Genomic DNA, 15,324 nt, shown 5'->3' with positions numbered 1-15,324 from the left:
CTGGCACACCCAGGGACAGACCTGAGACAGCCAGGGACACACCTGAGACAGCCAGGGACACACCTGAGATTCACAGGGACACACCTGGCACACCCAGGGACACACCTGAGACAGCCAAGGACACACCTGAGACAGCCAGGGACACACCAGGGACAGCCAGGGACACACCTGAGAGAGCCTGGGACACAGCTGGGACACACAGGGACACAGCTGGCACAGCCAGGGACACATGTGACACACCCAGGGACACACCTGAGACAGCCAGGGACACACCTGGGACACACAGGGACACACCTGGCACACCCAGGGACACAGCTGAGACACCCAGGAACACACCTGAGACACACAGGGACACACATGACACAGGCAGGAACACACCTGACACACCTAGGGACACACCTGAGACACCCAGGGACACACCTGAGACACCCAGGGACACACCTGAGACACACAGGGACACACCTGGCACACCCAGGGACACACCTGGCACACCCCAGAGCCCCTCAGCAAAGAGGATTTTGCAGAAGGGAGCAGAGAAAGAGAAGCACTGAGCAGTAATGAGCATCTCTGGTTTGCTGGAGTTTGTTTTCATGCCTGGAGTTGATTCTCTCAATTCTACAGCTGGGTGATGCTGATATGGTGAAAAGACGACTTTTCAGTGGTTTGGAGTGTTTGAATTATTAAAGTTTGGAGTGTTTGAATTGTCAAAGTTTGGAATATTTAGATTGTCAAGGTTTGGAGTATTTAGATTGTCAAGGTTTGGAATATTTAAATTGTCAAGGTTTGGAATATTTGAATTGTCAAGGTTTGGAGTATTTGAATTGTCAAGGTTTGGAGTATTTAGATTGCCAAGGTTTGGAGTATTTTTTGGAGTATTTAGATTGTCAAGGTTTGGAATATTTGAATTGTCAAGGTTTGGAGTATTTAGATTGCCAAGGTTTGGAGTATTTAAATTGCCAAGGTTTGGAATATTTAAATTGTCAAGGTTTGGAATATTTTAATTGTCAAGGTTTGGAATATTTAAATTGTCAAGGTTTGGAATATTTAAATTGTCAAGGTTTGGAATATTTAGATTGTCAAGGTTTGGAGTATTTAGATTGCCAAGGTTTGGAGTATTTGAATTGTCAAAGTTTGGAATATTTAAGTAGTCAAGGTTTGGAGTATTTAAATTGTGAAGGTTTGGAGTATTTGAATTGTCAAGGTTTGGAATATTTTAATTGCCAAGGTTTGGAATATTTGGATTGTCAAGGTTTGGAGTATTTAGATTGCCAAGGTTTGGAGTATTTAGATTGTCAAGGTTTGGAGTATTTAAGTAGTCAAGGTTTGGAGTATTGAGATTGTCAAGGTTTGGAGTATTTAAATTGTGAAGGTTTGGAGTATTTTTGGAGTATTTAGATTGACAAGGTTTGGAGTATTTAAATTATCAAGGTTTGGAGTATTCCCCTCCACACAGGAGGCAGAAATACCACCAGCACAAGGCTCAGCTGGGTGATTTTAAAGGACTCACAGAGTTTCTTGTCTCATTTTTCATGCCTGGCATGAAACCATCCCTTCAGCTGAGTGCTGGGGGTGAGCTCTCCATGGAAATCTGATGGCTTGATTGAGCACTGAGTAAAAAAATCTGCTAATTCACTGGAAAGCTGATAGAATAACGACCAGGAGAGATGCCCAGGAGATTGGATCTCAAAAAGACAGTGGCAGAATCCTGCCTGCATAACCCCAAATGCAGAAAAATAGAAAAAATGCAGAAAAAGGCAGAAAAAATGCAGGAAAATGCAGAAAAAAATCAGAAAAATGCAGAAAAAAGGTAGAAAAAAATACAGAAAAAGGCAGAAAAAATTCAGAAAAATGCAGAAAAAAATGCAGAAAAATGCAGAAAAAAATACAGAAAAAGGCAGAAAAAATGCAGAAAAAGGCACAAAAAAGGCAGAAAAAATGGGAAAAAATGCAGAAAAAAAGACAGAAAAAGGCAGAAAAAATGCAGAAAAAGGCAGAAAAAATGCAGAAAAAGGCAGAAAAAATGCAGAAAAAAATGCAGTGGGAGTCAGGAGCTCTGATTTCCCACTCCAGCCACCTCTCTGAGAGGTTTCAGGTGGAATAACCGCGACTGGCGCCGCCAGTGAAATGTTTGCAGAGTGCTCAGAGATAATTCCACATCTGCACTCGCAGGAATTCCCATCCTGCCACCCCTCAGGGACACAAAGTGGCCCAAAGTGCCACCAGAGCAGCAGGCAGGAGGACAGGGATTCCTGTGGAGGGTGTGGCAGCAAAAGCCACCTCTGGAGGAGGTCAGATTTCGGTACAGAGCAGAATAATCCCTGCAAAGATCTGCACAAAGCAGCAATTCAGGGAATTGTCACTGCTGTCACCCCAGAGGGGCTGGAAAAAAACCTGGGACATCCCAAAATGAGGATTTCACCACTGAAATCACCCTTCCAGGGCTTGGTTTTTAATTAAAAATATAATCTTCAAAGCAGAGCTGTTGGCAAAGTCAGGTTGTGTCAGACACACAGAGTGCCAGCTCACAAAATACTGAATTTAACACTGACAGAATATTGAATTTAGCACTGACAGAATACTGAATTTAACACTGACAAAATACTGAATTTATCACTGACAGAACATTGAATTTAGCACTGACAGAATACTGAATTTAGCACTGACAGAATATTGAATTTAGCACTGACAGAATATTGAATTTAGCACTGACAGAACATTGAATTTAGCACTGACAGAATACTGAATTTCACACTGACAGAATACTGAATTTAGCACTGACAGAATATTGAATTTCACACTGACAGAATACTGAATTTCACACTGACAGAATACTGAATTTCACACTGACAGAATACTGAATTTCACACTGACAGAATACTGAATTTCACACTGACAGAATATTGAATTTAGCACTGACAGAATATTGAATTTAGCACTGACAGAATACTGAATTTCACACTGACAGAATACTGAATTTAGCACTGACAGAATATTGAATTTAGCACTGACAGAATACTGAATTTCACACTGACAGAATACTGAATTTAGCACTGACAGAATATTGAATTTAGCACTGACAGAATATTGAATTTAGCACTGACAGAATACTGAATTTAGCACTGACAGAATATTGAATTTAGCACTGACAGAATACTGAATTTCACACTGACAGAATACTGAATTTAGCACTGACAGAATACTGAATTTAGCACTGACAGAATATTGAATTTAGCACTGATTTGTGACAATTTAAACATGAATTACCTGGGAATCACTGAGCTGGAAGCGATCTTTGAAAGCCATGTACACCAGGAAGGAGTTCACACCTGGGGGAAGAGCACACTGCAGGTGAAGCTGGGCAATGCAAAACCCAAAGCAGAAATTCTGTGTATTTCCATGGAATAATTTATTATTAGTGTTCATCCAGCGCTGTGGTAATAATGCTAATAAAGAATTTTATATATATATATATATATATATATATATATATATATATATATATCTTATATTATAATCTTATATTACAATAATATAATCTTATCTTATATAATCTTATATTACATTAATGCTAGTAATAAATAATAATAATAATGCTAATAAATAATAATAATGCTAATAAAAAACCATTGATATCATCATTATTAAAATTAAAATGTTATTAAAATATACTAATAATACTAGTAATACTAGTAATATTACTACTACTACTACTAATAATAATAATAATCCAGGTCTGTGGTAATAATGCCAATAATAAATTATATATATATATATAATATTATATAATTATTATAATATAATAATAATGCTAGTAATAAATAATAATTATAATGCTAATAAATAAACCATTGATATAATCATTACTAAGATTAAAATGTTGTTATTATTTAAAAATACTAATAATACTAGTAATATTAATACTAATACTAATACTAATAATCCAGCACTGTGGTAACAATGCTAATAATAAATTATATATGTATATGTAATATTATTATATAATTATTTTAATATAATAATAATGCTAGTAATAAATAATAATAATGCTAATAAATAATACTAATGCTAATAAACAAACCATTGATATAATCATTACTAAAATTAAAATGCTGTTATTATTAAAATATACTAATAATACTAGTAATACTAGTAATATTAATAATACTACTAATACTAATACTAATACTAATACCAATAATGCTGCTACTACTACTCATACTACTGGTAATAAATAAATATAAATACTGGTAAATATAAATAATATATAAACAATATAAAAATAATAATATATAAATAAATAATAACACATAAATAAATAACAATATATAAATAAATAATATATAAATAATATATAAATAATAATATATAAATAAATAATAATATATAAAAAATAAAATACAAATAATATATAAACATATAAATATAAATAATAATAAATACTGGTAAAAAGCCAAAATGCATCCAACACAAAAGCAGAGCCTGAGCCTGGCTGGCTGATCCTCCTCTCCCTTCAGGGAGAATCATGCAAAATTTGGGATTTCTCCAAGCTGACCCACTAACCCTGAGCTGCATTTCCCTCCCCAGCCTTTGGAATCACTAAAAACTCCTGGAAAGATCTCCTTGGGGTGGAAAATGCTGAGATTTGAACTCCAAACAGGATGGAAAACAACTCCAGCCTGAGGATGAAACGCTGAGGAAATCAAAAAGAGGGAAAAACCCATGAGGTCATTTTATAATTTGAATATAAAATGAAATAAAGCTCTTCACTTTCAGCAGCCAGAGCTGGATGGGTCATTTTGGGGTTGAAATTCCCCTTTTTTGCAGTGTTTTAGGGGATTTAGGTGTCCCCAAGGGGCAGTGCTGGACCATGAGGGTGTTCATGGAGACAGGAAAGCAGGAGGTTCACCTCTGGAAAATCACTGTGCCTCAAAATCCCTGAGAGCTCTGCAACCCCAAAGGAGCCAGAAAGGGTCCAAAATAGCTTTATTGGGATGTAAAAAATGAAATACCCCATGAGAAACAGCCCTGAACAACAGGGGATCCCAAAAAACCAGCTTAATTGGGATGCAAAAGCAAAATAGTGCATGAGACACAGCCTTAAAGAATGGGGGATCCTAAAAAAATAGCTTTATTGGGATGCAAAAGCAAAATACTGCATGAGAGACAACCCTAAAAAACAGGGGATCCTAAAAAAACCAGCTTTATTGGGATGCAAAAGAAAATTCTGTATGAGAGACAACCCTAAAAAATAGGGGATCCTAAAAAACAGCTTTATAAAAGCGAAATACTGCATGAGAGACAGGTCCTAAACAATAGGGGATGCTAAAAAACAGCTTTATAAAAGCAAAATACTGCACAATAAACAGCCCTAAAAAACAGGGAATCCTAAAAAACAGGGAATCCTAAAAACTAGCTTTATAAAAGCAAAATACTGCATGAGAGACAGCCCTAAACAATAGGGGATCCTAAAAAAAATAGCTTTATTGGGATGTAAAAGCAAAATTACTGCATGAGAGACAACCCTACAGAATAGAGGATCCTAAAAACCAGCTTTATAAAAGCAAAATACTGCATGAGAGACAGCCCTGAACAATGGGGGATCCCAAAAAAACAGCTTTATTTGGATGCAAAAGCAAAATACTGCATGAGAAATAGCCCTAAACAATAGGGGATTCTAAAAAAAAAAGGCTTTATTGGGATGCAAAAGCAAAATAATTCATGAGAGACAACCCTAAAAAATAGGGAATCCTAAAAAACAGCTTTATGAAAGCAAAATACTCCTTAAGAGACAGCCCTAAAAAATAGGGGATCCTAAAAAAATAGCATTATTGGGATGCAAAAGCAGAATACTGCACAAGAGACAGCCCTAGAAAATAGGGAATCCTAAAAAAACCAGCTTTATTGGGATGCAAAAGAAAATTCTGCATGAGAGACAACCCTAAAAAATTGGGGATCCTAAAAAACAGCTTTATAAAAGCAAAATACTGCATGAGAGACAGGTTCTAAAGAAAAGGGGATTCTGAAAAACAGCTTTATAAAAGCAAAATACTGCATGAGAGACAGCCCTAAAAAACAGGGAATCCTAAAAAACAGGGAATCCTGAAAACTAGCTTTATAAAAGCAAAATACTGCATGAGAGACAACCCTAGAGAATAAGGGATCCTAAAAAAACAGCTTTATTTGGATGCAAAAGCAAAATACTGCATGAGAAACAGCCCTAAAAAATAGGGGATCCCAAAAACCAGCTTTATAAAAGCAAAGTGCTGCATGGGAAACGGCCCTGAACAATAGAGGATCCTAAAAAAACAATTTTATTGGGATGAAAAAGCAAAATACTGCACAATAAACAGCCCTAAAAACCAGGGAATCCTAAAAAACAGGGAATCCCAAAAACTAGCTTTATAAAAGCAAAATAGTGCATGAGAGACAACCCTAAACAACAGGGGATCCCAAAAAACAGCTTTATTGGGATGCAAAAGAAAATTCTGCATGAGAGACAACCCTAAACAATAGGGGATCCCAAAAAACAGCTTTATTGGGATGCAAAAGAAAATTCTGCATGAGAGACAACCCTAAACAATAGGGGAATCCCAGAAACCAGCTTTATAAAAGTGAAATACCCCACGAGAAACAGCCCTAAAAACAGGGGATCCTAAAAACCAGCTTTATGAAAGCAAAATACTCCTTAAGAGACAGCCCTAAAAAATAGGGGATCCTAAGAAAACCGCGTTATTGGGATGTAAAAGCAAAATATGGCACTAGAGACAACCGTAAAAAATCCCAAAATCTTGGTTTTTAGGGGATCCTATCACATTTTTAGGGGATCCTAAAGAACAAAGAGGGGTCAGGCTTACCATGATCTTTCACCAGAGCTTCCATCTCCTCCTGCACCCCTTTGTGCCACTCGGTGATGTCCACGTGCAGCGAATAGTCACAGCAGGATTTGCTGTCTGCCCACTCTCTCCACTGGTCAAAGGCTGTCAGCAAACTGGTGCCAGGCTCAGGAACCACATGGTCAACTGGGAAAGGGAAAAAAAAAATCACTGGTGAGATGGTTTTCCTATCCTTTTTCCACCTTGAAATAGGTTTTCCCATCCTTTTTCCATCTTGAAATAGGTTTTCCCGTCTTTTTCCCACCTTAAAATAGTCCTGAGTTGGAAATTTTGCAGGGAATGAAGGATTTTCTCAGGGATTTTCTCAGGAAATTTCTCATGGAATGCAGGATTTTCTCAGGGATTTTCTCAGGAAATTTGTCAGGGAATGTAGGATTTTCTCAGGGAATTTCTAAGGGAACGAAGGATTTTCTCAGGAAATTTCTCAGGAAATTTCTCAGGGAATCCAGGATTTTCTCAGGAAATTTCTCAGGAAATTTCTCAGGCATTTTCTCAGGAAATTTCTCAGGCATTTTCTCAGGAAATTTGTCAGGGAATGTACGATTTTCTCAGGGAATTTCTAAGGGAATGAAGGATTTTCTCAGGAAATTTCTCAGGAAATTTCTCAGGGAATTCAGGATTTTCTCAGGAAATTTCTCAGGAAATTTCTCAGGCATTTTCTCAGGAAATTTCTCAGGCATTTTCTCAGGAAATTTCTCAGGGAATGCAGGATTTTCTCAGGGATTTTCTCAGGAAATTTCTTGGGCAATGCAGGATTTTCTCAGGAAATTTCTAGGGAAATGCAGGATTTTCTCAGGAAATTTCTAGGGAAATGCAGGATTTTCTCAGGAAATTGCTCAGGGAATGCAGGATTTTCTCAGGAAATCTCTCAGGAAAGGAGATTACAGAGCTGCAGCTGAAGGAAAATGAGTTGTTACTTCAACAGTTCCATCCTCATACCAAATCCAGAACTCCCAGGCAGCTGCAGGTGATGCAGAACAGCCTCAGAGAGAGACACGAGGCACTAGGATCAGAAAATTTCTGATTTTGGGGTTTTATTTGAGCAAAAATTTATTTATTTTTTATTTGATATAAATAAAAAATATTTCTTTTATTATGGAGTGTCTGAGATCTTTGCTGGAATGAAAGCAGCCAGTCAAAATCTCCAGCACAGAGCTGGGAGAGGAGGAAAAATTGAATTTAAACACTTTTTTAATTTTTTTTTTTTAAAACCATCCCATTTCTGTGCTGTAATCTGCTCCTCCCCAGTGGGCAGAACTCAGCCTGGCTGGTTTCCTGGCCAGCCCAGAGCTCCTGTCCCTCTGCCAAAGTTCATCTTCAGCTCCAGCAGAATGAACAAGGAGGAGAAAAAGAACATTATTCCCTTTGCTCTGCCAGTGGGACACGGAGAAGTTCGTTGTTTACACAAATGGATCATTCAAAAGCAAAAAAAAACCTATTTAATCTCTAACACAGCCAGGAATGAATCCATCCCCACTCCAGACAAGATCTGTCAGCCCCAAATCCATGGGTGGCTCCTGGGCTTTGGGAAATCCTGCCTGAGGTCACCAAGGGGTTAAAAAAGAGTCCTCAGAGCCCCGAACTGCGACCCTGGGATGGCTCTGGAGACCCAGGACTTAATCTGGAACCCTCAGGAATGGCTGTGGAGCCCCAGAAAATGGCTGTGGAACCCCAAGAATTACTCTGGAGCACCCAGGAATGGCTGTGGAGACCCAGGAATTAATCTGGAGACCCCAGGAATGGCTCAGGAGCCCTCAGGAATGGCCCTGGAGCCCCAAAAATAGCTCTGGAGACCCAAGAATTACTCTGGAGCACCTAGGAATGGCCCTGGAGCCCCAAGAATGGCTGTGGAGGCCAAAGAATTACTCTGGAGCCTTCAAGAATGGCTCTGGAGCCTTCAGGAATGGCTTTGGAGACCCAGGAATTACTCTAGAGCCCCCAGGAATGGCCCTGGAGCCCCAAAAAATGGCTCTGGAAACCCAGGAATTACTCTGAAGACCCCAGGAATAGCTTTGGAGCCCCTGGAACAGTCCTGGAGCCCCAAAAAATGGCTCTGGAGACCCAGGAATTACTCTGGAGCCACCAGGAATGGCTCTGGAGCCCCAGGAATGGTTCAGGAGCCCCTGAATTGGCCCTGGAGCCCCAAAAAATGGCTCTGGAGACCAAAGAATTAATCTGGAGGCCCCAGGAATTGCTTTGGAGCCCCAGGAATGACTCTAGAGGCCCAGGAACGGCTCAGGAGCCTCCAGGAATGGCTGTGGAGCCCCAGGAATTAATCTGAAAGCCCCTAGAATGGCCCTGGAGCCCCAGGAATGGCTTTGGAGACCCAGGAATGGCTGTGGAGCACCTAGGAATTGCTCTGGAGCCCTCAGGAATGGCTGTGGAGCTTCTGGAATGGCTCTGGAGCCCCAGGAATGGCTCAGGAGCCTCCAGGAATTAATCTGGAAGCCCCAGGAATTACTCTGGAGCCCCAAAAATGGCTTTGGAGGGCCAGGAACAGTTCTGGAGCCCCAGGAATTACTCTGGATTCCCAGGAATTACTCTGAAGCCTCTACAACGGAAGGAAACAACCACATTCCAAGCTCACAGCTGGGATTTTTGGGGTCCCAAGAAAGTAAAAATGAGCCCAGAGGCAGGAAAGGAGAGGAGCAAAGATTGATTTGGGAGCAAAGATTGGTTCTTTGCCTGATCCTACAAGATCAGAGCTCTGCAGCTGCTCTGCCCCTGGCATGGCCAGGAATCTCCACATGCAGCTCAGGAACTTCTCCCAGCCCTCAGAAATGGTTCAGAGCAAAACAAAAAGCTTTTTATTCTCCTTTTCTGCCCGTTCCCTGTGCCCCAGAGCAGCACAAGCAGCGGTGGAGGCTCCATCCCCACAGGATGTGACACTTGGGGACAGCAGGAGGACACAGGGCAGGGCAGAACTGCCATGGGAACAGCAGTGCTCCTGACCCCACAGAGCTCCTTCCCCCTGGGAATCCCCATCCTGCCTCCCTCCCATCATCTCAGGACTGGGAATGTTCAGTTTGTGACACTAGCTCTTGTGTCACACAGGGCTCTGTCACCCCTCTGTCCCCTCTGCCAGCACAGATGTTTTCTTCCTGAAAATCGCTGATTTTTTGCTCTCTGCAAATTCAGCTGCTCCAGGCCTGAGGAGGAAGCTGCCAGCTCGTTTTTGAACTCAGAGCTTGCTCCAAAACCAGAAATAAAATGAAGAGGGGAAAAAAAAAAAGGGGGAAAAAATTTTTAAAAAAGGGGAAAAAAAAATAAATTAAGAGATAATTTAAGTGTCACTTCATCAGTGCTGAAACCTTCAAAGGAGGAATTAAATAGCTTGTGGGGTTTGTAGTGGCTCCCTGAATGTGAGGGGAATTCAGGGCTGATCCTAATGTTTCTCTTTATTTAACACCCTCCTGGCAAAGCCAAGCTCAGGGTGACAGTGGTTTCTCAGCTATGAGCAGAAAACATTCTGGAATTTCTCTTTTTAACCTCCTGAGCTGCAGAACCCAAAACACAGCAGGCCAGGGCTGAGAGCAAACAAGGCTGCTACACCAGCAAGGAACTTCTTAAAAAAAACCAACAAAAAACCAAGAAAAACCATTACAAACACTACAAATAATCTGATTTTTTCCTTGTTAAAACACAGCCAGGATCCCCAAAGGCCTGCAGAGTCTGTTTAGCTTCCTCCCAGCCAATCCAGGCTCTCAGCTCCCTGCCAGGGCAGTGGGATTTGAGCACCCAACATGCTGTATCCCTAATCACCCAGAGCCTTAATTGCCCTTCCCAGGGCTGCTCTGCTCTCCTGGCAGCACCCTGAGCTACACAAGGTGCATCTGCTGCTCTCCTGGGCTGCTCTCCTGCCCTCCCTGCAGGATTGATGGGCTCAGGATTAGGGGCAGACACGGAGATGGAGGGAGACAGCAGCTCCAAACCACTGCTGGGGAGCCAGGGGGTTCTTCTGCATCACAGAGAATATCATAAAATACAGCATATTCCTGGGGATTTGTGGGGTTCTCCTGCACCACAGAGGATACAGAACATTCCTGGGGATCCAGGGGTTTCTTCCACATCACAGGGAATATCCTGGGATACAGAATATTCCAGGGGATCCAGGGGGGTCTCCTGCACCACAGGGAATATCATGGAATACAGAACATTCCTGAGGATCCAGGGGGTTCCTCCACACCACAGAGAATATCATGGGATACAGAATATTCCTGGGGATCCAGGAGGTTCTGTACCACAGAGAATACACAATATTCCAGGGGATCCAGGAGGGTCTCGTGCACCACAGAGAATATCATAAAATACAGAATATTCCTGGGGATACAGGGGGTTCTCCTGCACCACAGAAGATACAGAATATTCCTGGGGATCCAGGGGATTCTTCCACACCACAGAGAATATCATAAAATACAGAATATTCCAGGGGATCCAGGGGGTTCTCCTGCAGCACAGAGAACACAGGATATTCCTGATCAAGGGATGCAGAATATTCCAGGGGATCCAGGAGGTTCTGCACCACAGAGGATACAGAACATTCCTGGGGATCCAGGGGGTTCTCCTGCACCACAGAGAATAGCATAGGATACAGACTATTCCATGCTGGATCCAGAGGGTTCTTCCACACAAGAGAGAATATCATAAAATACAGAATATTCCAGGGGATCCAGGGAGTTCTTCCACACCAGAGAGAATATCCTGGGATACAGAATATTCCAGGGGATCCAGGGGGTTCTTCTGCACCACAGAGGATACAGAATATTCCTGATCATGGGATACAGGATATTTCTGGGGATCCAGAGGGTTCTTTTGTACCACAGAGAATACAGAACATTCCTGGAGATCCAGGGGGCTCTGCTGCACCACAGAGAATATCATAAAATACAGAATATTCCTGGGGATCCAGGGGGTTCTTCCACACCACAGACAATACCCCTGCTCATGGGATACACAATTTTCCACGCTGGATATTCTGGATCCCACCAGCCACACTGCTGGGATGAGATTTGGGTGTGACAGGAAAGGAGGAGGCAGAAACTTGGGAGAATGGATTAAATATCCCAAGGATGGGGAAAACAAAGCAGGAATGTCCCAAGGACAGGGAAAATAAAGCAGTGCTGGTTTTACAAAAGCAGAGAAATTTCTATATAGGGTGGGAGAAATGCCAGTATCACTGATTATTATCATGTATTACATATATATCATATATATATATAAGATATATAGTACATATACGTGTATATATAATATATATGTATATTTTATAAATATATGTAATATACATAATATGTAATATACATTACATGTATATACATATATATACATATACACATACATATTGTATATTTCATATATATAGTATATTAAATATATATTGTATATTACATATATATGTATATTACACATATATATGTATATTACACATATATTGTATATTACATATATACATAATATACATGTAATGCACATATACATTATATGTAATATACATTATATATGTAATACACATTATATGTACATACATATATATGTATACACATATATACTGTATATTTCATGTATATATTACATATATATTGTATATTACATATACATGTATATTATACATATATTGTATATTACATATATAAGCAATATACATGTAATACACATACACATATATATGTAATACACATTATATGTAACATATTACATATATATGTAATGTACATATCTATATATACACATATATATTATAGATATATGTAATATATATATAGATATATGTAATATCTATTATATGTGTACATATTATATGTATATGATATATATAATTACATATGTAATACACATTGTATGTAATCTATTACATATATTACAGCTATATTACATCAATATCATATCCTACATCACCATCCTTATCATATATCACCACAAAACCTGCACTAAACTCAGATCCCAGCACAGCCCCACACACACACACCAGCAATTTCCCAACTCAGATCATCTCTTTTCTCCCCAATTTCCCAGAGCCATGGGATACCCTGAGCAGGAAGGAACCCACCAGGATCAAATCCAAGCCCAGATCCAACGAGTGACCCACAAAAAGATCAAAAAGCTGAACCAAGGGCTGAACCATCTCCTTGTCTCCCCCCAGCTGCTCCAGCCTCCCCTGTCCTCCCTAACTCCCTGGAAACAGTGCCAATCTCAGCCCCAAATGGTGCCTTTAGGAAATCCTGCCTCCCTTCCCCAAAATCAGGGCTTTTCTGCTCCTCAGGGTGAAGGGAGATGGGCATGAAGCATCCAGCACAGAAGGCTGGGGAATCACCCTACAAATTACCCATTTTTTCTGCCTCTTTTCTACCAGAGCCACAAAAAAATCCCATATCATCTCTTGCCAGCACTTGGAATCTCTCCTCAAAAAAAAAAAATTTAAAAATAAAAAGCAGATGAAGAGCAATGCCTTTATATTTTTGACCCCTCAGTAAGCTCCAGAGAAATTATTGCTTCAGAGGCAGAGCTGGATTCAGCCTTAAAAACAAAACTCTGCTTTGGGATGGATGCTCCTGGGTGGGGATTAATGGCTTTTACAGCTTCCTGCTATTGTGGCATGTGCATTTTTTATTTTTTTATTCTTTTTTTTGCATCCTGCTTCAGTTGAGCAGGCCTTGGCTTGCAAGCAACCCCTTCCTGCAGCTTCTATTCATAGCCCTGGCTCCCAGCTTTCCCCTGGAAAGGATTATTTATTTTTTTTTTTGACTGGTTTAATTAAGTGTCATCCACAGCGTGCATGAAATTTTTCATGGGGCTTCAGCTGACGAATGCCACTCCCAGGAAGGAGAAAAAAAAACTGTTTGAAATGGACAATATAAACATGAATTAGGGTCAGATGTTAGCAAAATTGTGTCTGCAATAAAACCACGTAGCCAGGGCTCCGGTTGCTGTTATAAACTGCAGTTTTACACATTATTTCCTCCTCCTGGCAGCATTAAATGTGCCTATTGTTTAAGAGGAGTTTATAAGGTGCAAATCCTTAACATTTTCAGCTGAACTGTTAGCAGGCAGATCTCCTCTGCCCCGAAACTTTAAATAGCAGCTTGATCACTACAACCACATCTGCCTGTTTTAATTCTCCTTAATCCCCCCAGCGACTGGGTGTGATGAGATCTGGGGAATTTATGGAGTTGTAGGTTCTGTCACGAGGCAGTTTATTGGGAGGGTGTAATTAAACTCAGCCCTGCTAATTGCACAGCTCCCTGCTTTTGGAGCTGTCAGGCTGTGGCTGCAGGAATATCCTGCTGGTGCTGGTGGGAGGTGGGAGTGATGCTGGGAGAGCCAAGAGGAATAAAATCAACATCCACGCACTGGAAGGAAGGAGATTATCCCAGAATCACAGAACTTATTTCATCCAGAGGCTTCCAACTCTCAGCTGGGAAAACATCACAATCCCTTCCACCTTCACTTATCATGACCCTTTTGTGTGTCAAGGAATTGAGCTGCCAAAAGCTGCCTCATCCTGTCCCAAAATCTGTGCCAAAGGCGAACCTTTCAGCAGCAAAAATTCTGATTGAAGTATTAAAAACCAACCTCCAGCTCTGCAGCCCTCCATCCATCCAGGCTAGAGAGACCTCAGCCCTTCTCTGAGCCCAAAAATCCCAAACTGAGTGATCCAGATGCACTGATTCCATCCCAATTCTTGCCCTAGGCCATTCTCTGGGTCACCTTTGATGTGGGACAAGGAAGGACAAAATGGCTTTGAAGGGAATGATGAGAAATCCACCCAAGGGTTTTGCTCCCATCCTGGCTCCAGCAAGCAGATTTCAGCTCTGTGTATTTTTGGGGATTAATTCCCACAGTATTTTATCCTCGTTTTCTCTCCCCACCAAGCAAAGATAGCGAAATAAAGAGATTATTCTGCAGAGTTACAGCCCTGCCCAGAGCACCACTCACAGCGCTAATCCAACTACCCAAGGACTGGTTTTTGTACACTTTTCCTGCCAAAATTCATGGAAAAGGCAGCCTAAATGACATCACACGTTGTTTTCTGTCAGTTCAGATCCACTTGGTGAGAGCTGATGCAGAGAAATCAGGAGCTGGACGAGGCTCAGAAGAATCAGCCACATCCTGCTGCACTGATTACATTTTCAGACTTTTCCCTTATTCCCTCACTGATGTCACACAGATATTTCACTTGTCCTTTTGGCTGATTAAAGCCCAAATATGATCCATATTTTGAGGCCAGCTGGACACAAATGTAAAGAATTCAAACACTAATTAATAACCCTCCCCAGCAGCTGGAATGGCAGCGTATTAAGGTCAGATTAAAAAAAAAAATTTAAAAAAAAAAGGTTCCATCTCTTCCCAGCCCAGGTTTGTTGTGCATTTCTTGTATCTCAGGAGGTCACCACGGCAGAGAGGGAGGGAAACCAAATTCCAAAGAGACCCTGAA

The 15,324-nt window shown here is 40.7% G+C and overlaps 1 protein-coding gene across 3 annotated transcripts in view; it reads right to left on the bottom strand.

Annotated features, from left to right (window-relative positions):
- The window catches only part of DPYSL2 (dihydropyrimidinase like 2), a 68,617-nt gene that overhangs the window by 24,123 nt on the left and 29,170 nt on the right, over nt 1–15,324 (bottom strand). For all 3 annotated transcript variants that reach the window (XR_014856187.1, XM_085080415.1, XM_085080416.1), the window contains exons 4-5: nt 6,855–7,019; nt 3,265–3,326 (exon numbers count right to left, since the gene is read on the bottom strand). Coding sequence is in view for 2 of the 3 variants with exons in the window: in XM_085080415.1 (XP_084936541.1) it covers nt 3,265–3,326; nt 6,855–7,019 (227 nt within the window). In the remaining variant the exon portion in view is untranslated. The remainder of the gene's footprint in view (nt 1–3,264; nt 3,327–6,854; nt 7,020–15,324) is intronic.

This window comes from Lichenostomus cassidix, chromosome 22, assembly GCF_008360975.1.
Source record: "Lichenostomus cassidix isolate B80296 chromosome 22, HeHo_3.0, whole genome shotgun sequence".
Classification (NCBI taxonomy): domain Eukaryota; kingdom Metazoa; phylum Chordata; class Aves; order Passeriformes; family Meliphagidae; genus Lichenostomus; species Lichenostomus cassidix.
The sequence above is the reverse complement of the archived record's forward strand: the minus strand, read 5'-3'. Positions and strand labels throughout refer to the sequence as shown.